Source organism: Capra hircus, chromosome 7 (genome assembly GCF_001704415.2).
Source record: "Capra hircus breed San Clemente chromosome 7, ASM170441v1, whole genome shotgun sequence".
Lineage (NCBI taxonomy): Eukaryota > Metazoa > Chordata > Mammalia > Artiodactyla > Bovidae > Capra > Capra hircus.
In genome coordinates, this window is record NC_030814.1 from 8,690,154 (window position 1) to 8,714,916 (window position 24,763).

At 40.0% G+C, this 24,763-nt stretch overlaps 1 protein-coding gene across 10 annotated transcripts in view; it reads right to left on the reverse strand.

Annotated features, from left to right (window-relative positions):
- The window catches only part of PAM (peptidylglycine alpha-amidating monooxygenase), a 323,067-nt gene that overhangs the window by 114,080 nt on the left and 184,224 nt on the right, over window positions 1-24,763 (reverse strand). For all 10 annotated transcript variants that reach the window (XM_018049999.1, XM_018049998.1, XM_018050006.1 and 7 more), the window contains exons 5-6: window positions 21,130-21,187; window positions 7,276-7,363 (exon numbers count right to left, since the gene is read on the reverse strand). In XM_018049999.1, coding sequence (XP_017905488.1) covers window positions 7,276-7,363; window positions 21,130-21,187 — 146 coding nt within the window. The remainder of the gene's footprint in view (window positions 1-7,275; window positions 7,364-21,129; window positions 21,188-24,763) is intronic.

Here is a 24,763-nt window from a genome sequence, read left to right on the forward strand (position 1 = left end):
GCAGTTGAAAGGAATTTAAGCTAAAGCTTCACAGGATGGTAAAGCGCTACCGCTTCAGCTTGAGAATGAGTCCACGTTAGAACAGCTGGAAACAGCCTCATTTAACCAGCCGGAATTCTTCTTTCCAAAAAAGATTTAACAACCTGTAGAAGCACCCTTAGATTTGAAAAGTGTAGCTGGTCATAAGCGTCAATAGAAAGAGTTTTCAAATCCAATATTAATTCCTAAGACTGAAAACAATCATTTTAACTCAACATAGATGATCATGTCAAAGTACAAGGCGCAATACAGAAGAAGCCCATTTACTTCAATCACCCAATATTGTGAACACACAATCTTGGGATCTGCAGTCACAAATTGTCTTGAGCCCTAAGTCCTGTGCTTAGTTCAGTTCAGTTGCTCAGTCATGTCTGACTCTTTGCAACTCCATGGACTGCAGCACGCTAGGCTTCCCTGTCCATCACGAACTCCCAGAGCTTACTCAAACTCATGTTCATTGAGTTGCTGACGTCATCCAACCATCTCATCCTCTGTCATCCCCTCTCCTCATCCCTTCAATCTTTTCCAGCATCAGGGTCTTTTCTAATGAGTCAGCTCTTCACATCAGGTGGCCAAACTATGGGAGTTTTACTTTCAGCATCAGTCTATCCAGTGAATATTCAGGACCGATTTCCTTTAGGATGGACGGGTTCGATCTCCTTGCAGTCCAAGGGACTCTCAAGAGTCTTCTCCAACACCACAGTTCAAAAGCATCAATTCTTCAGTGCTCAGCTTTCTTTACAGTCCAACTCACACATCTATACATGACTCCTGGAAAAACCATGGCTTTGACTAGATGGATTGAATAGATACATAGAATTTCCAAGATCTAAAATTTACCATATTTTCACGGAGAGTGGGAATACATCTTTTAATATCTAAACTACCTAGTTTTCAGCACCTCATTTTCTGACCTCATTTCTAAAAGCCCCAGACAGTATCTGCTCAGTTATGGCTCCAAATCAGCCAACAAGTCTGGGGAGCTTGGAACTGCTGCACTTTGACTTAAGCCTGCAAGTACAAATGTGGTCCAGCCAATCGAGCTCTTGCTCTGCTTACTCGTCCTGGGGCCATTACTCCCCCTTGGTCCCTAGATGCAGCTGTCTCCTCCTTTAAAAGTCTAGGAAGGAAGGGATGAGAGTTCCCTCTAATAGGTACTGCTGCCTTCCTGCCATGGGCCAGCAGAGCGGCTGCTTTTCCATCAGCTGGTTATGTGCATCCTCAAGAGGTATGTTAATTTACAATTGAGCACCAGGCCCACTCTAACTATAAAGGGACCACCCCACAGTATATTAAAAGGTTCACATCAATGTATGCAATTTAAATGCACATGCATATAATTAACTAGACACATTACCAGTGTGAGCTGCTAATTTGGAATGAGACACAAAAGACTGAAATATGTGCAGAGGAAAAAAAAAACAAACTTTAAAATGACTACATAATGAAAACTGCTTCATGCTGTGTCTACTGTTTTCATGTAAACTTAATACAACTGTAAATATATTTTAATGAACAGTAGAAAGAGGCAATTACAGAGAGCAAAGGAGGGCAGCACCACAGTGAAACATCATCAGAATGGCTCTTGGCCCTCATATTAAAAGTGCTGCCTGAAGACAGGGGGTGAATTATGACTTCATAATTTCCGGGGGAAAATGTTCATTACACACACACCTATTTGCCAACTTGCTGGCAGTGAAAATAAAACACTAGTGTGAAAGCAGGGGGAAATCCTAGCTAACAAACAGAGAAGGGAGGAGATCTGAACTTGATGTTTTGGGCATCAACAAAAAAAACGAATCACAGGGAATCCACCATACAACAGTGTGAATCAGCCATAAATATACATTTGTCCCTCCCTCTTTGAACCTCTCTTCCACCTCTCCCCTCTGCGCACCCCTCTAGGGTGTCACAGAGCACCAGGATGAACTCCCTTGTGTTATCAGCAACTTCCTGTTAGCTATCTATTTTACATATGGTAACACACATGTTTCAGTGTCCCTCTCTCAAGTCACCCTAACCCTAAAGAAAAGTGAAAGTGTTAGTCACTTAGTCCTGTCTGACTCTTGGCAACCCCACAGACTGTGGCCCACCAAGCTTCTCTGTCCAAGAAATTCTCTAGGCAAGAATACTAGAGTGGATAACCATTCCTTTTTCCAGGGAATCTTAACACAGGGATCAAACCCAGGTCTCCTGCATTGCAGGCAGATTCTTTACCAACTGAGCCACCAGGAAGCCCTAATACAACAATGTAAAGCAATTATCTTCCAATTAAAAATAAACTTCATATAAAATAAAGAGAAATGTAACACATAAAACTTAAAGAAATAGAAAAACTGGAGTTATTTATTAAATTTAGAACCATGAGGAAATTAAACAGTTTAACAGGGCTCAAGGTAAAAGAAGGTGGTCTAAGACACTGTGTAAAACACTAATTTTTGCTATAACCCCTCCAGTTGGACTCAATCCGAGCACTCCTTTTCACATTTTTTCTCTTTATATAATTTTATATGTGACAGAATAAAGAAAAACATTTTTAAATTAATGAAATTAACCAACCTAAATGGAACAAAATACTTTTTCCAAACCGTAAAAATAAATTATTTTTACAAGTTGAAAAAGTAGTGACCCTAAGAAATCAATGGAAAATATTCTTGGAGCCAAACTGAGGTTACAACCCAGGAAGCAGTCTCTGAGAACTGCTTGGGAACGGAAGGTGGGGAGGTCAGTACATACGTGCTTTTGCTGCAGGGAGTGTGTGCAACCAAGCACACAACTCAGGACAAGGTTGCTGCTAGTTGTGAGGAACAGACATCTTAGCTAACGCTGTAAATGCTTTTCTAAGCATGGGAGGATGCAAGAAACTGAGTCATAAAGTTCCCTCCTCCCCAAAATGTCTATCTGAGGGCCAGTTGTGCCAGTTTGCCCAGAGCACAAGGGGCCTTCGCCTGGGGTCCTGACTTCGCAAGGGTCTTGACCCTTCACAAGGGTCCTGACCTTCGCCCTGAATTCCTGGGATCCTGATTTCGCAAGGGTCCCAACCTTTCACAAGGGTCCTGACCTTCGCCCTGAATTCCTGGGGTCCTGACTTCGCAAGGGTCCTGACCATTCACAAGGGTCCTGACTTTCGCCCTGAATTCCTTTCAGGGTGTACTGCAGGGGAGTGACTGCAATGGCCAATGACTTGACTCCCGTAGAACTGGATGGTGGGCAATATTCTTTATTTTACAAGCCCTTCTCTTTCAGTCCTAATTTGCACCAAGGTTTGGGAGGCATTCTGTGACCGGTTTGTCCCATGATGCTCAGAATGTTCATTCCCAGATCAGGAAAACATTTTCTTGATAACAAGAAACATTTTCTTGAAAACATTTTCTCAAGGTGCTATTACTGGGCCTCACCCTGCAACCCACAGCCCAGAGCCTCTGGCCCATCTGTCTTCCTAGTCTGTTACAGTCCAGGAAACGGTTTTCTCTTGTCGCTTCTTCCCATATCTAGAATGACACTATTACAATCATTGATCTTACAGGTCTATATATTTGATGAATGGTTTCAAGTTGCCTAATCATCATTAGTTTTATCTGAGGCTCAGGCACATATCTGGAAGGGTAATGAACAATTACCTTGTAAAACAGGCGGAACACAAATAATATTGCTAGTGACATAGATAAGGTTCGTAAGTAAGTATTTCAGGATTTCCATTAGGTATAGCCCCAGCATCTCCCAGACTGTCTGACCATCAGTTCTATACCAATCTCTGTCTTTAAGGGAAATGATATATTGGCATTGGACATAAAGTTCACCAAAGATGTCTGCAGGTACATGGTGGGTTGTGGGTCATTGTGAGCCCTGACGGGACTGAGAAAGGAAAGTTATTTTCTAAAGAAGTACATGACAGCTGCCAGGAGAAGAAAAACTAGTCTTTATCCCTGACCAGGTATTTTAATCCCAATTTCAACTGGGGAGGTCTGATTAATACACAAAGCAGGTGCACAATGCACACCAGAGTGGAGGGGGGAGAACAAAGGGCCCAGAAAACAAACAATTGTTTAATTTTTCCTTCTCTTGCCTTAAAAGGTGGATTTTTAATCTCATCATGGTATTAAATATCCTCTTCACTTTATCTTCTTTCACTAAAACAGTTTTGTATTCTCAAAATGATTTCCTCAGAGTGTGAATGAGTTCTTGATATTCTTACACATTAAAAACCACTGCTGGTATCATAACCAAAAATATATGTGAAAGTTTGGGAATCTTCATTTAAGTACTGTCTATATCGTGGAGCAACTGAAGAATAGATTTGCAACTGTAAAATGAGTGAGATAAATTCCATGACTCAGACAATGCAGAAAAACAATGCAAGGCTTTTGCCACTGATAGATTTTTGTTATTAGAATTATAATTCAGGTGGGAGGATAAGAAGCTAAGCAGTTGGAAAATATCTGCTGACTGTCTGAGCCTGAGGGGCATCAGGGGTAGGGTGTAGGAGATGTTTCTGTGAAGCAACTGAAAAGTTCAGCTGTGAGCTCTAATGCGCTAAATGGTAGTGTTAGTCGCTCAGCCATGTCCGATTCTTTTCGACCTCACAGACTGTAGCCCACCAGCCTCTTCTGACCATGGGATTCTCCAGGCAAAAATGCTGGAGTGGGTTGCCATTCCCTTCTCCAGGGGCTCTTCCCAACTCAGGGGTCAAACTGGGGGTTTCCTGCATTGCAAGCAGATTCTTTACCATCTGAGTCACCAGGCAAGCCAAAAAGATGCGTGGATTTTGCCAAATATTGGGGAATAAAAAGTCTACCTCATTTTAAAATGGAGAATAGGGCTAGACTGAGAAAGCCAAAGTCACTAAACAGTTTTACTTAAAGTACATTTCCTAGCTTGCATATTGAACAGATCCTACGTTTATGAAGTGAAAAAAATCCTAATTTTAAATGCTAGATGAACACTTTGAGCTGGTTAAAAGCATCAATTATTGTCCATGATATATGGTTAGAATGTCAATTATAACTAACCTATAGATTCACAGGGAATATGGGCTGCAAGACAGATTTTAAAAGTCCATTTGAAATGATGTGGGTATAATGCTGTTAAGAATTCTAATTACTCAGTGATGCAACTCAATGGCAAAACACAGTGGCCTGCCTGCTTGAGATGAGTCAACCGGTATGACTCATTCATGTCTCCAACTCCTGATACTGATGCCTTTCCAATCTGACTCAGTATTTGCATGCAATTTATATTCATAGAATTATGAAAGTTTAGAGCACAGAGGAATTCTGTAAATGATCTAGTGTCAGTCCCTTGCTACAGTGAAAAAATCAAGGCCAGCCCACATGGAATAAATAATTTACCAACAGAATCTAGATAGTTCATTACACATTTACTCTACATGATGCCTTTCAAGTAATAATTTTAGCAAACAAACAAAAAAATACTGCAGCAATTACTTTTCTCAAAATGGCTGTTTTCACTTTCACATACATTTTTCTTTGAATATTTTTCCCCAACCTGGAAGTCTTTTGGAAAATATATTTTATAAACTTAATTTCAAAATAGTACATTTAAGGATATTAATATTTTAAAAGAGTCAAAATAATATGTTTCTTTTGATAGTCCCTGAACATGAAAATGGTGAACCAAGCTTCGTTCATTTTATATAATTTTTCTTAATAATTAAAGCCATGATAACATTTCAGTGCTTTTTTTCACTCATTCTCTTGAATTACAGTGAAGCTAAAGCAGATTTTAAAAGCTTACATACCCTCTAGCTATTTTCACTAATTCTAATTCAAAGGTAAATATCGCTCATTTCACAAGAAATATTTTTAAAACATAAAAACCAGAATACATGATTTGCTGAACAAGATTCAGAAAAAGCTGTCACAGAATAATCTTTTAATCCCCAGGATTTTATTCACAAAAATTTACTAAAGAGCAAAATCTGGAATGTTGATGTCACAGGGTATTAACTGTAATTTGCTGACTCCATTTTTCCATACACCCAGTCATGTGAGCTGGCTTCCTACGTGATACACCCCTTTCCTCAAATAACTTAAGACTATTAACAAGTGCTCTGATGGTACTTGGTCCAGGGAGATTTCCACTAATTGCCCTGTGTTTTTAACAGTTCCAAATACATATTACAATTGTTTATTATAAAAGTGGCTAGAAAGTAGCTGCTGCGTGCCTTGAATTAGCCTGATGACTATTAGGGCGCGCATAGAAAGGTCTATCAGTCTCTGTGACTATGCAGGGGCAGGAGCAAGAGCGGTCCCTTTCCAAATGCAAAGCAGGACACACCGGTCACTCTGGTCTGCTAAATACGCAACAGTGATTCCGGCTAGAGGTGCAAAATATGAGGCTGAAAATGCACAGCTATTTTCAAAGATCACTGATCTTCATGAACTCCCAGAGGATAAAATGAAAGGGAAGATCTCACCACAATTATGCTGTAAGCTTCTGGGGGCGGAAAATATATCTGTTTATCTGAGAACATCCCCCAGCACCTGCTGCAGTGTTGGCATATAACAGACATTTAATAGATGTTTATTGACTGTTCATGACATGATATTAAGATTCACCGCAGTGATTAAAATAGATTCTAAAACTGCAACAGTTACTTGAATAAATGGGAGGCAGTGTGGTAAAACAGAAATAACTTTGGATTTGGAACCAGACAATCCAGGGTTCAGTCCTGGCGTGACTCCAGCCAGCCGTGTTACCTTGCGCAAGTCACTGACTCTTTGAACTTCAGACTCCTCATCTCTGAAGCAGGGTAACAGCTCCTTGAAGAGACACTTAGCCAAAATTTTCGTTTCCATTTTAAATGGTGTATATAGGCCAACTAGCACAGCATATGGGATAAGAGGACTCAACAAACAGATCCATGGTACTCTTTGGGTTGAATCATGAACTTAAAAAAATAAACATCAGGGTATCCATCATCTCGGTTTCAATCTTTCTCTACAAGCTGTCTTCACCTTGACATGTTATCTCTGACAATGAGCATATATTCATTAAGTCAGTGACAAAGACGGATGGCTGTGCCACAGCAGACTGAAGAACTGTGAAAATCGAACCATGATAACCACGAGCTGCAAAGGAACAACTCTTTCCTAAAAAAGAAATATTCTGCCTATTTATTAATCAGCTGTAAAATATTTCGCAAAGATGCACCCTGTACTAACAAAAAATACATTTTCTACACACCTTTGTACTATGAACCCATCCATCCCTTACCAGTAATTTCCAGTGGACGCTGGCATATTGCATCCAAACAGTAACATATGATGGACAGTATCCATGCTGGCACGGGGTTTGAAGTCAACTGTTAAGAGAAAATGATACATGATCTTGAATATAAGTTATACTTCTGTGTACAAGTGTCACAAGAGACCCCAGCATTCAATATTTTGAAAAGCTGTCTAATACAGATGTTTTGATGCTCTTATGACAGAATGCTCTGGTTATATAAATTATTTATTCCTTAAGATGACCATGATTTGATCATTTAATCTAGTAGGATAGTAAACTATTAGTTAGCAAAAGAGAAAACAAGATGCTGAAACTACATATATACCCACACGCACTTATTAAAGCTCTCTTTTAAAGGGATGAGAGATCATGTGGGTATAAGATGAAAGCTCCAGGCTACATATTCACGGTATATCTCCCTGCAGATTTTGGCCAAATTCTGAGTACCATTCAACGCTGCAACTGCACTGAACCAGTGAGCGGTCAAAGCATCAGCAGAAGGATCCACAACACAAATTTATTACCATCTTAGAATAACAATAGTCACCGGATTGTGACGTGGAGAAACAAGTTACTAGAAAAGAAAAGTGGCAAAATATATCTTTCCAAAAATACAGAAGAATAACAATGTCCAGAATGAACACCGTGCACTTGTTAAAGCATTGGGTTTTGAAAATGACACAGTGCTGTGTCTCAACCTGTCCCGAGAACAGCGGTTGAAGGCCATTAAAATAAACAAGTCAGCTCAGAGCTAAAACAGAAAAATCAGGGATAAGTTATTTAGTATGATCAGTGCCCAGCATGAGCTCTTTCCTGGTTTGTGGTTGGCTTATCCCCTTTCATCCACATTCCAAATGCTGCCCTAGTGGGCAGTTTTCAAGTCATCTTTACAGATACAAATGCTAAACAGTCTTGGGCATGTGCAAAGCTGCATCTTAGCTCTTTTTCTCTATCTTATGGAATTGATGAAATACCACTTACTGCGGAGCCGTGTATCTGAGACATGTATATTTATAAAATAAGAGTTGCTCTACATCAACGAGAGCACAATGGCATGGACAGGGTGCTTGGTCAGGAAGCACAAGGTGCCCACCATGAGCCAACTCGACTCACAACTTCCATGGGAAATAAAGAGCCTTTCATTTACTGCCCTGAAAACAAGAATTTAAAGTCTAAAAATCACATCTTGAGATTTTCATGCCACTATCTAAAAAGACAACCGAGCCAGGACAGCAGGGAGATGGACTTGATGTAAACTGAGGCTGCGTTTCCTATTACCAAAGAATGCAGCGAGCCTAGGAAACTGAGTATACTGCGGAAGGAAAGAAGCAATTAGAAATTACAACAGTTCACACAAACCGCAGAAAATCATACCACCACCAAGCCTAAATTAACAAGAGAAACAGAAGCGGGATTCCACCTCCATAGGCTCACTCTCAAGCTGACTGCAGGGTTTCCTTCCTCCCTTCCAGAATTCTCCCAAGGGATCGGTCCTCGAAGGAGGCAAATTTTAAAAACCCTGGGGAACACCTGGCCTTTGTCTTTAACTCACCTTACACTTATTTTGGTATATGATGCAATTTGTTATTTTATATTAATTTTCGTCAAATGATTCCTATCATTCTCTGTGTTACTATAACTTTTTAGTCTGACTAAACCTACCTCTCACTGTTTGTTTGTTTTTTTCAATATCTATCCCTATGCCAGTCTATGATGGGTTGTCAAACAAGAGGCTGACTGCTCTGCTTTTTCAGAATCGATGTAGATAATGACATGGTTCCCAGTCCCCTTAGATTCTTTGGTTATGGGTGGATTATATGAATAGCTTTCCTTATGACTGAGTCATTCTGGGAATTTTGGTGATAAACCAACACAGCCACATGCATTTTATCAAGGATTATACTGTAAAATGAAAGTGTGAGTTTGAGGTCTCAGCTAAAAATTCAGGTGGAATGATCCAGTAGAAGATTGGAATTACATGTCTCTTATTCAAGGGAGAGGTCAAAGAATTACATATTTGGAAACCACTCAAAAACTGAGCCCTGAAGCCATGGGGATAGACAAAACCACCAGAGGTGACAGCAGGAACCACAGAAAACGTCCAGGATAGTTTAAGGGAAAGATCTGAGCTCTTAGGAGCTGTGCAGGAGACCCTAACTGTGTTCTTTCTTATATTAATGCAGCGTGTGTACTGTTGTGAAACAAAGCGAAAACCTTTTTGGAAGAAGAGTGGGCTCTCTTTAAATTTACAAAATGAAATATTAAGCAAAAGATTCAGGTAGGGACAGAGAGGAGACTTGCTGGGAGAAGAATAGATCTTGAAGACAGCAACACACAGTCCCTGCAGCTTTTCATTAGCAAGGAAAGCCGGTTTTGTGCTGGGCTGCTGCTTATGAAGAGGATCTTCTCACTGTCCTTTGTAAAGGGCAAACGTTATTCAAAGTACAACTTCTTGAGCCATTTTCTAATTTTTTTTTTCTTCTCTGACATACTATTTTCAGAACCACTCATTTGTTCCACACTCAACTCTTCCTAGATATGTTTGATTTCAGTTTCTATAATGAGAAACAAATCAATATCTTCAAGTGCTAGTAAAAGAAAATCCCTCACAGTTTCCTCTCATTAAAAACTGATTCTCACTGACTTATCATCGAAAAAGCAAGAGAGTTCCAGAAAAACATCTATTTCTGCTTTACTGACTATGCCAAAGCCTTTCACTGTGTGGATCACAATAAACTGTGGAAAATTCTGAAAGAGACAGGAATACCAGACCACCTGACCTGCCTCTTGAGAAATCTGTATGCAGGTCAGGAAGTAACTGTTAGAACTGGACATGGAACAACAGACTGGTTCCAAATAGGAAAAGGAGTACGTCAAGGCTGTATATTGTCACCCTGCTTATTTAACTTATATGCAGAGTACATCATGAGAAATGCTGGGCTGGAAGAGGCAGAAGCTGGAATCAAGATTCCCAGGAGAAATATCAATAACCTTAGATATGCAGATGACACCACCTTTATGGCAGAAAGGGAAGAGGAACTAAAAAGCCTCTTGATGAAAGTGAAAGAGGAGAGTGAAAAAGTTGGCCTAAAGCTCAACATTCAGAAAACGAAGATCATGGCATCTGGTCCCACCACTTCATGGCAAATAGATGGGGAAACAGTGAAAACAGTGTCAGACTTTATTTTGGGGGGCTCCAAAATCACTGCAGATGGTGACTGCAGCCATGAAATTAAAAGACGCTTACTCCTTGGAAGAAAAGTTATGACCAACCTAGATAGCATATTCAAAAGCAGAGACATTACTTTGCCAACAAAAGTCTGTCTAGTCAAGGCTATGGTTTTTCCTGTGGTCATGTATGGATGTGAGAGTTGGACTGTGAAGAAGGCTGAGCGCCGAAGAATTGATGCTTTTCAACTGTGGTGTTGGAGAAGACTCTTGAGAGTCCCTTGGACTGCAAGGAGATCCAACCAGTCCATTCTGAAGATCAGCCCTGGGATTTCCTTGGAAGGAATGATGCTGAAGCTGAAACTCCAGTACCTTGGCCAATTCATGGGAAGAGTTGACTCATCGGAAAAGACTCTGATGCTGGGAGGGATTGGGGGCAGGAGGAGAAGGGGACGACAGAGGATGAGATGGCTGAATGGCATCACCGACTCGATGGACACGAGTCTGGGTGAACTCCGGGAGTTGGTGATGGACAGGCAGGCCCAGCGTGCTGCGATTCATGGGGTCCCAAAGAGTGGGACACGACTGAGCGACTGAACTGAACTGAAAATAAAATCCCTCAGAGTTTCCTCTCATAAAAACTGATTCTCACTGACTTATACATTCTCCAGAAACTCAGGTACTAATTTAAATGCCAAGAAAATTATTGGTACAGAGTGGAAACAAACAACTAGCCATCTTCGTCATCTCCTGAAGAAAGAATATACTGTCAAACTATTCATATAATTAAAACTCAAAGCAAAACTCGCTCCAAGTTGAAACACACGTCCAGCAAAAAGAAACATATCCAAGTGTAAATCTAAATCAAACAGTAGATGCCATAAAACAGAGCAAAAATAAGGCAAGAGTTGGACGATTTCATTGAAGGGCCTGCTGGAAGTACTGGGCAGAGGTCAGCTGGGAAAAGATCAGGCTGACAGGTTCATTTCCCAGGTTTGTCCCACTCCTACTTATTAGTCCTGATTTTGCAAGAGAAGACCCTCCAACCCGAGGGAATAAGAATAAGGTCCATGAGCATAGGATACACAGACAACTATGCTAGAGATTTTAACACTGCACAAAATAAGACTATGGAAAAACAGTTAAAAATCACATCTTAAATTCCCCCTTCTTTCTTCTTCTCTGAACATATACAGAAAGAAATAAAGGATCCAAGGGAGAGAGGTAGAGGATAACAACGAAAACAACTGCACCTTTAAGTGTGCGATTCTGACAGGCAGAATAAACAAAGGCAGCCCTGAGATGGTGACAAAAAGGCAAAAACACAGCCTTGTGCGAATGCAAGAGAAGATTAGATCCAATAAGATGAAAAGTGCCACTGACTCTTCTAAACTCAATAATAAGATGACAGCTGCTTAAGTGGAAGTGGTTCTTCAGTCCCAGTAGGTGTGAGCAGTTCAGACTGCCTGATGGATAAGACCAGGGAAAATTTTACAGGCAAGGAAGTGTCAGTAAGGGCTAGAAAACAAATACGTTCAAAGGCCTGAGACTCCAGAAACAGTGACTCAAGAACATTAACTAAAGGAAATGTGATGATGCTGTGAAGTGCATAGGCTGGAGGATTTCCGGGAGAATAGTGCCATCTGAAATGAAAAGACTTGAAAAGTACATGTGTGGGCATCCCGAGCAGAGAGAGAAGTAGGCCTGTTTTCTGGAGTTCTAAGCAAAATTTGTTCTAATTGCATGAGCTCATTCAGGATGTATGGCCTCTTTTAGCTCACATCAGACTACAATCAGGGCCATAACATTTTCTAAAAATGTGATCTAGGAGAGTATTTCATCTAGTATTTGGCTTTCTCTCCATTTTTCCTTTCCAAAGAGGATATCCAGGTCTGCATGTCAAATTCTGATGTATTTGCCAGACTCAGGATGTGGAAATATTTCAAAGAACCCACACAGCCAAGTAAAGCAATATGCAATTTAGAAGATAACAATGTGCACATATAACCTACTCCCAAATGCCACCAGAAATGGGAGCAAAGGAAGGCAGTAAAGAAATACTATCAGTCAGTCAATCAGTTCAGTTCAGTCGCTCAGTTGTGTCAGGCTCTTTGAGATTGCAGCACGCCAGGCCTCCCTGTCCATCACCGACTCCTGGAGTTTACTCAAACTCATGTCCATTGAATCAGTGATACCATCCAACCATCTCATCCTCTGTCGTCCACTTCTCCTCCTGCCTTCAATCTTTCCCAGCATCAGGGTCTCTTCCATTGAGTCAGTTCTTCGCATCACGTAGCCAAAGTATTGGAGTTTTAGCTTTAGCATCTGCCCTTCCAATGAACATTCAGGACTGATTTCCTTTAGGATGGACTGGTTTGATCTCTTTGAAGTCCACGTGACTCTACTTATCCATGTCTAAGAAATGCTATAGACATGGATAATTAACCTGTCATATAAAGAAGAACTGACTCAAATGCAAGTCTGAATCTCCAGAGATTAGGCATTCCTGAATTATTGCCTGTATATATCGTCGGAGAAAACTGTTAACTTCGTTTCTTTTTTTCTCCCAGTGGAATCATATTATACACAGTAAACAGCTTATTTCACATACTGTGGATATTTCTACATGCTATTAAGCAATTTTCGTCAACAGTACTTTTCAGCTAGTGCTATGCTTTAGAATTACCCTATGGAACTGATTTAAAATACAGGTGTTCATGGTCAACCCTAGATCAGCTCTGCCTCTTACCCCATCAGTATCTTATCTGAATCTACAGAGGCTGTTCCAGGCAAGCGCATCTTTGCAAAATTTCACAGGTGAATGAGAGGTGATCCTGACAGCAGTCAACACTTTTAGTGGCTATGTTCTATTATGTGAGCATCCTCAAGAGTTTAGTTAACTTATTTTAGTTAACTTGGATTATCTAGCTCTTTAAAATGTACAGGGTAAACAGTAAAAACAAGATTTCTTTTAAAACAAATTTATAAAACCATTTGAAGGCAAAAATCAGTTGACCCTTTAGAATTGTTTTATTAAATCAGATCACTGATTTAATCACTGAGATCACTGGAATGCTATATTACATCAGACAAAAGTAGCTGTATCACCTAAACTCATTTTAGGGCACAGGTCTGAAGCAAGCATACAAATGGGGCCCCTGGTGATTCACGTCTGTGATAGAGTCAATTTTCTAATAATCCTACTGCTTTCAAGCCATTTTCAATATTGAGAAAAATAGGCATAAGGTTCAAGAAATAATAATGTACAAAAGTTGTCATAATTAAAATTCCTGGCCCTTAATACCATTCCCATAAACATTTGCTTTCCAAAAAAAATAAAGATTATACTTCAAGAACCATTCATAGGAACTGAAGATAATGCAAAAATGGTAATTTAAGTGTAGGATATGATCAGCTTTAATGTTCATAATCTTGCAGTTGGGCGAGAAAGGTTCAGACAATTGTAAAGCTCACAGCAGCGGAGTCCATTTGGCAGCTTGCTGAAAACCCACAGCAATGGCATATTATATTATCGCCTGCCAGCTTCCTGCAAACCATAAAGCAATTTTACACTAAAATAAAGACCTCTGCTTGAACATTTTTAATCAGAAAGTTTAATAGAAAAGTTGTCGTTAGCTCTAGCTAGCCTGGATCATGATGTACAATTCAGAAAGAATCCTTAACGTGTTTTATGAGGACTTTAAGCGACTGTTGCCAAATTAACCAAGAAATAAGACACCTGAGAGAGCCTATAAATCAAGTGCAAATTTCAAGTGAAACAATCCTTACCGCCAAATAAAGGAATTTCAGCACCAAAAAGAATTAAACTTTTAGATGATATACCTTTTAAAAGGAAACTTTCTGGTATATGCCAGAAGCAACTAAACAATCAATAAATAGACTTAATCAGTCAGGCTATGCAAGATAAAACAGCATAAGCTTCATTAAGTCTTGTTTTTGTAATGTCATCTCTATAACATCCCCCTATTAATTTCCCAGAAAAGCAAACTCACAGTCCCCTTATTGCCTTTCCAGAATCCTCCAGCAGTCTCCAATACCCCGCCATGATTCCAACAAGACAACCTCCAACATCCAGTCTGAGCTCTCACTGGCTGCCCTTCTTACCTACTAACCACACCCACTAACCCTGACTGAAGGCTTACCCTGCTTCACTGGTAGCTTAGACAGTACAGAATCTCCTTGCAATGCAGAAGACCTGGGTTCAATCACTGGATCGGGAAGATCAGCCAGAGATGGGAATGGCAACCCACTCCAGTGTTCTTGCCTGGGAAATGCTATGGACAGAGGAGCCTGGTGGGCAACAGTCCAGTTCAGTTCAGTTCAGTGGCTCCGTTGTGTCCTACTCTTTGTAACCCCATGGACCACAGCATGCCAGGCCTCCTTGTCCATCACCAATTCCCGGAGTTCACTCAAACTCATGTCCATCGAGTCGGTGATACCATCCAAACATCTCATCCTCTGTCGTCCACTTCTCCTCCTACCTTCAGTCTTTCCCAGCATCAGGGTCTTTTCCAATGAGTCAGTTCTTCACGTCACGTGGCCAAAGTATTGCAGTTTCAGCTTCAGCATCAGTCCTTCCAATAAATATTCAGGACTGATTTCCTTTAGGATGGACTGGTTGGATCTCCTTCCAGTCCAAGGGACTCTCAAGAGTCTTCTCCAACACCGCAGTTCCAAAGCATCAATTCTTCAGCACTCAGTTTTCTTTATAGTCCAACTCTCACGTCCATGGAGTCGCAAACAGTAGGACACGACTGAGCGACTAACACTTTCACTTTCTACGTTGCGCATGGCTCACTTACGGTTCACAACGTCCTTGTGGGTCTGGTTCTTCCTCCCTTAACAGATGAGGCTGGAGGAAAGAGAGGCTGAGTGACCGCCCATGGCCGTGCAGCCTGCAAGAGGTGAGGCTCACATGTGGGCCCAATATGCTCCAAAAATTTAACGTTCATATGGTTGGCAGCTAGAACATTCTCCTCCCTCTACAGATCCAAACAGACCATCTTCCCAGATCCACGTCAAACCTTGCCATCTCTCTCATGAGATTCTTTTTTTTTCTGACTGAAATAGTTCACATTGGTCTTTTCAGAGTTGGCCACTGAAACTGTCCCCACTGCAATAGCTGAAATGGCTACTTCGAACAACTGTCAAAATGCCAAGAAGCTGCAGACACTGAAAGACGTTTTACACAGCAAACCTGATTCAACCCTGGGCTTTAAGAATTGGCCATTTTCCGGGGAGTGAGGAGGGGTGGCATTTTGACACTACGGCATTAAAACAGCTTTGTCAACCTGTCATTTACTTCTTGGAGACCTCCAGATGCATCAAATTGAAGACATTTCTAACTCTCAGTTTCATAAAATATAATGAAATGGTTCCTACTCCTCCTAATTTTTTTTTTTATTACCTGACAAAACTCCAGAGGTTTGGGGGTTGTCATGTTGGAAATGCGGGTATTTGGGTAACCAGATGATAGAAGACATTCAAGAAATATGCTGAGGCAGAGTATATAGCAACAGTTTCTCGTTCATGATGAGGAGCAAGCGAATGAGATTTTATCCAGTCATCACAGACCTCCAGTACACTGCATCTTATTTGTGCTATTTCAGCTCTCTCCAAGTGGCTTCCACTAAGAAACTAGAATAGCCTCCGAGGGTGCCTGCTGGAAGGTACCCGATGGTCATGTGGAAGACGGAGACTAAATTATTCATGTTGGAGAAAACCCTAGGTGAAGAGAGAAGGGAGGGCATGTGTAGTCAACTAATTGGGAGCAGAAAGGTGACACAGTAATTGTATGGGGATGGACACTCACACACACACACCCTTCTATTCAATATTTATTGCTGTCAAGGCCAAAAAATATGGGTAAATGAGCACTGCACCCTGCCAGACCTTGGTCTTTACCGTCATACTATGTAGCTGACTCATAAACACGGTCAAAATTAGACCATGCCTGCAGTTTTTGAAGTACCCCAATATCACCTTAACAAGTGCTTTGTTTAAGAAAACTCCCATTTGGAAATATTCCAATCTAACTGTATAATTCTGCCGTGATCTACATTCAACAGAAAAGCCCAAGAAGACGAAAAGCAATGCATCATTAGATGAATTTTTGTCTATTTCTAAATTCGATGCTTCTGTCTCATTTGTATAGTGCAATTTGATAGATAGGGACCTGCCATCATTCACTAAGGAAAAGACACATTTATTTACTGGTCATCCATGTGAGGGAAAGCAAGTGGATGAAGATGACAGTCAAATTTCTTGGCTGAGTGGGCTGCTGTCAGAGCCAATTCTTCTGAGTGTCTATAAAACACCTTTTAGACAGCATCACAGTTCAGTGGTCAAATGTAGATTTTCTCATACCCTCGCCCGTTCCAATTCTGTGGCTCTTTATTAAAAAACAAAAACAAAAGCAATGTTCTAGGAGAAGCAATGATTTTCTTAAAAATATAAAAATTATACTTATCTTCATTAGAGTATTGTCTCAAACACCTACATTTATTCATATTTAGTAATTCAATGCCAACATATAAACACATCAAGCATGTTGGATAGGCTTGTATGTACATATTATAGGCATATGCACATAAAATTCCATGACAACTGTGATGGTCTCCTCTCAAAATTAAGAAATATGTTTATTTACATGTTACATAATTAGTTGCCTAAGCATAAAGCCAAAATTAAAAATTACTCAAACGTAATTTGGGGTTTTACCACTATCAGAAGAGTTTGTTATAGTCCTTATAAACAGTCTGCCTTTGGGGAATTTCTTCAGAAATTTAAAAAGCAAGGGAGAAAGTCCTTTTCCTATGATGTAACATTTGTATTCTTGTCTCCTAGAATTCTGCCAAGCTGTGATTTCCTTGAATTTGTAACATACCACATCCCCAGGGCTAGCCCAATAACCGGATTTTAATAAATCCAGCACATAATAGGATTTTAAAAAATTTGCTGATTTATGAACAAGTGGTTTTTCTTAAAAAGAAAAAAACCAATTATTCCCTTATATTCAAACAATTACAATTTAAGACAAAAGAGCCAACTATCTACCATTCAACATACTGCCTTAGAAAACGGGCAAACAGAACACTTTTTCAGTCCCCACTCATGTAATAGGCAAGCAGTTTCTGAGTCCTTACCATGCCTGCTGGCTTTCAAATTTTTTAAGTTTATTTTTTAATTGGACTATAATTGCTTCATAATTAGGTGCTAGCTTCTGCTGTACAACATGAATCAGCTATAAGTATACATATAAACCCTCCCTCTTGAGGCTCCCTCGCGCACACACCCCCATCCCACCCCTCTAGGTCATTGCAGAGCACTGGGTTGGGCTCCCTGTGTTGCAGGCAGCTCCCGCTGGCTGGCTGTTTTACACATGGTCGTGCATATATGTCAAGGCTGCTCCCCCGGCTTGTCCCACCCTCTCCTCCCCCTACTGTGTCTGCAAGTCCATTATCTATGTCTGTGTCTCTATTCCTGCCCTGTAGCATTCAAACATTTTTACAGCACAATGAAAACAAAATATAATATATATATAATATAAAAATTTAAATACCAAATATTATTTCACATTAAAATATTTTTAAATATATAACATAAAAATAAAATATATTAAATATATAAATACAAAATATTTTTTAAAGTGTCTTAAATGAACAAAGTTTTATAAGTCTTTACAAATCTTCATTTTTAACCACATTTAATCTTAAGATAAGGTGCCCTGAGACCCAGAATTTCAGACAACCCACAAAAAGGCCAAAGTTTCATTCATGGAAAAGCCTTGGTTACCCCACAAGTATTACCTTTCACTTTGGGAATTAGGATACATTATGTATCATTACCCTTCCAACATATAAGCCCTTTTCCTTCGGCAAACCTTTACATCTTCATGTGTATTGGGTTTTATTTTGTAAGACAGTTTGCAGTTTACCTTTTTTGCAGAACTGCCCAGAGTGTCCCCAGTAAGGAATTACGGAATACTTGTTTCTCGTGTGAGGAAGACAGAGATGCGCTTCTGCTGTATTTCAGCTCCTTCTATCCGCTTGACAACTTCTCTCCTTTATTCCCTGCGTCATCATCCCCACACCTACATCTGTTATGATCTGAATGGCTTACAGGGAAGCAGTACACATACAGTAAAAAGCCTGGGCATGCTCCTTAAGCTCTCTGACCTCTTGCTTCTTCTGTAAAATAGCTTAAATAAGCGTAGTTTTCAGTGGCTTAGTGTCTGGCAAGCCCTGAGTAAATGATGGCTGGTGGCGGGTTGACTCTAGGAACAAGTATTCCTTTAACAGGACCACTATTGTCCCAGGACCTGATTAAACCACAGACACAGATGTTCCTATCTCCGTTTCTCTACAGAAACAGGACAGCCGACAGTGTCATCCTAAGAATTAATGAGATTACACATGCAAATATATAAATAATTGGTACTTCTCTTTGGTTTTCAGTTTTCCAGTTCTATTTTGCCTACACCTGAACTTCTGTGGTTGCTGAATTATATAAACAATGGCAACCAAAAATCTCCTGGGGGTGGTAAATGAAAGGATTAACACTGAAGATAATCATGTTTTGAACAGGTGACAAAATGATTAGTCTTCATGCAGTCCTCCCGGCAATAAAGAAGAAATACTGAAAATATTGCATTGGCCAAAAAGTTCATTTGGGTTTTTCACTAACACCTGATGGAAAACCCAAAAGAACTTTTTGGCCAACCTGGTAGTTATAATTCTTATAAGATCCTTCAAGTTGCCTAAGAAAAATAGACAAACATTTAATGCCCTGGTTCTAATATAGCCCTTTATGTGTTTCCTGTGAATATTTTTCTTGACTGAATATACTGACTTGTACTTTCAACTTTAAGTTACGTGAAAGTAAACACACTTCTATTAGGAGTGCAATAACACATTCCAGGATATATATTTATAGGCCTTCGAGTCACCAGCTCTGACATCATTTACCACTACCTCCAGAAACAAACCAAGAACCTATTAATGTGAGACCCGTAATACTGCTCTAAAACACGACTAACATATTTACACAGGCGTGTGGAATGGCCTTCTCCTCAAAAACAGGAGCAATCAAGTCTACTCCAAACTCGGACCAAGAAAATACAAAATTAGTAAAGAAAAACTTCAGGTACAGTTTCTTTTTATTAGCAAACATTATTTTCTCCTAGGCTGTCAAATATGTGGATAAGATTGAAGAAAACTTTACTGTTAGTACTTTAATTATGAATTTATATCCTAAACCACTTTTGAAGTGAAGTGAAGTGAAGTCACTCAGTCGTGTCCGACTCTTTGCAACCCCAGGGACTGTAGCCCACCAGGCTCCATGCGATTTTCCAGGCATGAATACTGGAGTGGGTTGGCATTTCCTTCTCCAGGGGATCTTCCCGATCCAGGGATCGAACCCAGGTCTCCCGCATTGTAGGCGGACTCTTTACCGTCTGAGCCGCCAGGGAAGCCCTAGTGTTACTCAAAGCACGACAATTAGAAACTTACTTTTGTCCCTTTTAAAGTTCAGGATCGAGAAGTACCAACTTTCTAACTTTCTTCCTAATAATATTTAAAGATTACACAAAGGAATGTCAGTCAGGCAATGCTCAGCTTTCCAAGGTCTGACTTATTTCTAGGAATTAACTATGGAGGAAGTTTTGTTTAGAGAGTGTTGATACAGGCTGTATTTTCTGTTGTGACTGCCACTAAATTATGTGAAAAAAACAAAACAAAACTGATGCACATTGTTCTGGCTTTGAAGATCTGTAATATATTTTTCTGTGAAGAATGCCTCGTGAAAGTTCATCCTCCGATGGCCCCAAGGCTACTATACACATTTTGTGATTCACATAATCGCCATTTCAGACAGTCCACTTGAAGGTTAGTTTCAAGGCACCGAAGTACAAACTCTCATTACCAGCACTTTCTCTTCAGAATCAACTTTTCAAAAGAGAAAAGTAAGGCAAGGGAGCAAATCCATGAATAATTTGCCAATCACACATCTTCCCCAAACAGTTGAAAATCTGTCATGAAGCATGTTTAAATTAAAACTATCCAGATGAAAACAGATGGTGCTCTGTCACATTTCCCGCCTGATTGAAAGGCTCGGCTGGGGAAGGAGCTGTCATTTAAGTGTCCTCTGACTCTACAGACAGCAGAGTCTGTCCTCCCCCTCTCCCTCCCTCCTGCTCTTCCTTCTCTCATTCTCTACTTCTTCCATCCCTTCCTTCCCATCCCCCTGTCAGACAGATAAAATCTTACATCCCCCAATGCTGATCTCAGTGCAGTCGATTTACAGCATGAACCAGCAGGCAAATAGAGGGTCCACTGAGTGGCGTGGAATGAAGCATCCAGCCACAGACAGAAAGCCAGTCCTCTATAAGTTGGCCACGTGGTACTTGCGGCCAGTGACGTCTGCAAGCAGCCCCTTAACCACCATTCCTCCTGAGTCTCTCCAGATACAGTTCGTAGGCTTGCCTCAGTGGCTCTCTACTAGTGTTTCCGCATTAGGCATTATCAACGCGTTTCAGAAACTGACAGTAGAAGATTAATGCACTCATAACCATCAAAGAGAAGCTTTCACTGATCTCAAATAGCTGCCTTTCCTCCCATGGCCCACCCCCTGCACCATCCAATTCACACTTACTCACGAAGGCTTCCTCATCCGTTGGCAAACGCACTGACATGCAGAAGTACGTATCAGACTGTGAAAGAAAGAAGGACACAAATTCAAATTAAACTGCTGCTAATGAAGAAGAAATAACTTGTAAAAGCATGGGCTCTGTGACTGAAAAAGGACTATTGGTCCAGTGTGGTGAGGTTATCTGTCAAATGTCAAGTGCCAGGTGAATGCAAGGGCTAAGTCTAGAACTTAGGTACTCTAAACATTTTTCTATGACTCTCTTCTAAATGCTACTTATAAAATCCCATATATAATCCTATTTGTAAAATGATGCTAAATCCTATTTGTTAAAATAAATTTATGAGTAATATTGCTAGTACTGTCACAGTTAAAAGGCAACATTTTAAACACTTCTACAGAAACAGTAAAATATTTCAATGCATTTGATTTTAAGATGTAGGAATTAATTTTGACCTTCTTTGCTATATGCATAATTAAATATTTAATTTCCAGAATTATTTTATTAAATTATTAATTTAACAGAATTAAAATATTAATTTCAAAGACACTTTGAATAAAGAGTGGTTTTAATACATATATTTGGTTGTTCTCCCTTTAAAATTTTTACATAGAAGAAATCAACATTAATTCAAGTTATTCTTTCTTTTCCAGTTATCAGTCTCTTATCTAAGTTGCTATTTTCCACTATTAAATATACTGAGAATAAGATTTTATTGATAAAAACTGCAAAGTAAGGATAATGGGGATCTGTTGATCCATGCATTCACTTTCTTAATGAATCCATATGCAGTGAAGTATGTGCTGTGATTGGTAATATGCCCAATACAAATAGAGACTGAACCCATTTAATAACTCATACTTTATGGATTATTACTGCACAGTGGTGGAATCAAGAGACTCCACAAACATGGACAGAGATCATCTGAGTTTCTTTAAACCTACTGGTCAGCGCCACAACTGTGAAATTTGAACCTCTTTTTTCACTTCTGTGTTGCAAGGAGATTCAAATACACATCAAAGAAATATCTTAAAATTATAAAAATTACAGAAATACGATTCAGTCTTTATCATTACTTTTGTATACACTATTTCTTCTAGTTGAACAAACTGCTTCATTTCTTAACAGGCTTTACTATCACTTTTATTTTGGTTAGAAGGAAACAGGCTGGGAGATGTTGAAGGCTTCACAGCAAGAAGGTTAAGCCACATAAATGCTGGAGATGTAGCTTCTGTATCCAGAACTTAAGAAATATACTAGCAAAATATTAATAATGCTTAAAGATCTTACAATCACATACAAGATTACTCATGAATATTTTCCTATCTTTGAATTACTAATGTTATAAACAGACCTATTCTGTTCTAACAGAAATAGTAATAAATTCAAGATTCCCTTCTATTTGATCATCCTGAGCTATGACTATTTCAGGACTGAAAGATATTAGTGGCTACTATCGTTGCTATTGTGGGCTTTCCTGGTGGCTCAGACAGTAATGAATCTGCCCACAATGCAGGAGACCTGGGTTTGATCCCTGGGTTGGGAAGATCCCCTGGAGAAGAGAATGGCAACCCACTCCAGTATTCTTGCCTGGAGAATCCCATGGACAGAGGAGCCTGGCGGATTACAGTCCACAGGATTGCAAAGAGTAGGACACGACCGAGCGGCTAACACACACACATAGCTGCTGCTGCTACTACTTCCAGCCAACAGTTACTGAATTCTTCTTATGTGCCAGGCATGGTTCTCAATGGTTTATGTGTATTATACCATTTAATAACAAAAACAATCCAATACGATAGGTGTGTGCTCAGCTGTTTCTGGCTCTGTGCAACCCCCATGGACTGTAGCCCGCCAGAGCTCCTCTGCCCATGGGATTTCTCCAGGCAAGAATACTGAAGTGGGTTGCAATTTCCTCCTCCATGGGATCTTCCTGACCCAGGGATCAAACCCAGGTCCGCTGCATTGGCAGGTGGATTCTTTACCCCGAGTGCCACCTGGGAAGCCCTAATGCGATACAGAGATACTCCTTTAAAGATAGTAGGAGTAGTAACTAGCATCTGTTGAGAGCTTTATGAGCAAGCACTGCTCGAAGCACTTTACATGTCCTGTATAACTCCTTCCATCCTTAAAACATTCCCACGATACAAGTGCTACTATTATCCTCATTTCACAGATGAGGCAGACCAAGGTCTAGGTAACTAACAATCACCCTAGCCAAAACCTAGCAGTATGCAGATCGACCCCTGGACCCCTTTCAGTGCAGTTACTTTAGAAGGCTGGCGACTGTAAATCCTTCCTCTGCCTCTGTGCATTGTAAATCTTCCACCCAGAACTGTCTTTTCACATCAAGGAGATAATTCTGCCCCAGTTTTCAGCCGCTGGCTGCCTTGCTCTAATTTACATCACTGTCTCCTGTCATAATGATCGGACCACTTGGCTTTGCCTCTGGAGAAGTGCCAATCAACAAATCCAGATGGCCTAGTCACCTGGACTAACCACCACAGCCTCCTCAGGGCCTTTCCTTTTCATTGCAGCGAAGTTGAACTCAACTCACACTGGACCTCCTTCCTTATTTGCAATAGTTTTTACTGAAAAACAAAACAAAACTATCCTTCCCACTTTAACCAGTGACCGTATGCATTAACAAGTGAAGAAGCTGGGATCTGAACACAAGCAGAGTGCCTTAGGCACTACAGGTCACTCAAAGCGATACAATCAATGACTTAGAAGCGAATGCCAATCAAAAGTAAATTTAAAGTCGCTAAGTAAACACTTATAACAAGAAAGGAACCAAAGGTTGCAGTGAAAAGCAAACCAAAGAGAAGTTCTTTAAATTTGAACTTCTAATTTGGGGGTTTTATTTTACCTTTGATTTTATCATAAGCCACCCTCAAGCTGTTTTTTTTTTTTAATTTAATTTAATTTAATTTAATTTTTTTAGACAAGTTACAGGAGTAGACAGGTATGTCAAATTCAGCAAGTTGGTTCTTTCGATTAAAAACAAAAAACTAATAAACTAACTAATTAGATGTAACTAATAATGGTTCAGTCAGTTCAGTTCAGTACAGTCACTCAGTCGTGTCCCACTCTTTGCAACCCCATGGACTGCAGCATGCCAGGCCTCGCTGTCCATCACCAACACCCGGAGTCCACCCAAACTCATGTCCACTGAGTCAGTGATGCCATCCAACCATCTCATCCTCTGTCCTCCCCTTCTCCTCCTGCCCTCAATCTTTCCCAGCATCAGGGTCTTTCCAAATGAGTCAGTTCTTCGCATCAGGTGGCCAAAGTATTGGAGTTTCAGCTTCAGCATCAGTCCTTCCAATGAATATTCAGCACTGGTTTCCTTTAGGATGGACTGATACAGAATAAACAGAACTACTATTTATACTCAAAATGGATGAGAACCACATGCAATTCTTGCTCTTATCATCCTTATCATCAGTTGCATAATTTTAAATGACTGAATAGCTCGAGAATGTCTTTCTTATATAGATTTTTATTTCTTGCTTAGAACTTCCCTAATAATAAGAATGTGTTCAGATTTCAAATGTTTCTTTTCTATTGCGTTAAAGTGAGGTTTCTTTTTTTAAAAGAGAGAAAAGATGACAAAGGTCCTCCACAGAATAAACAGTA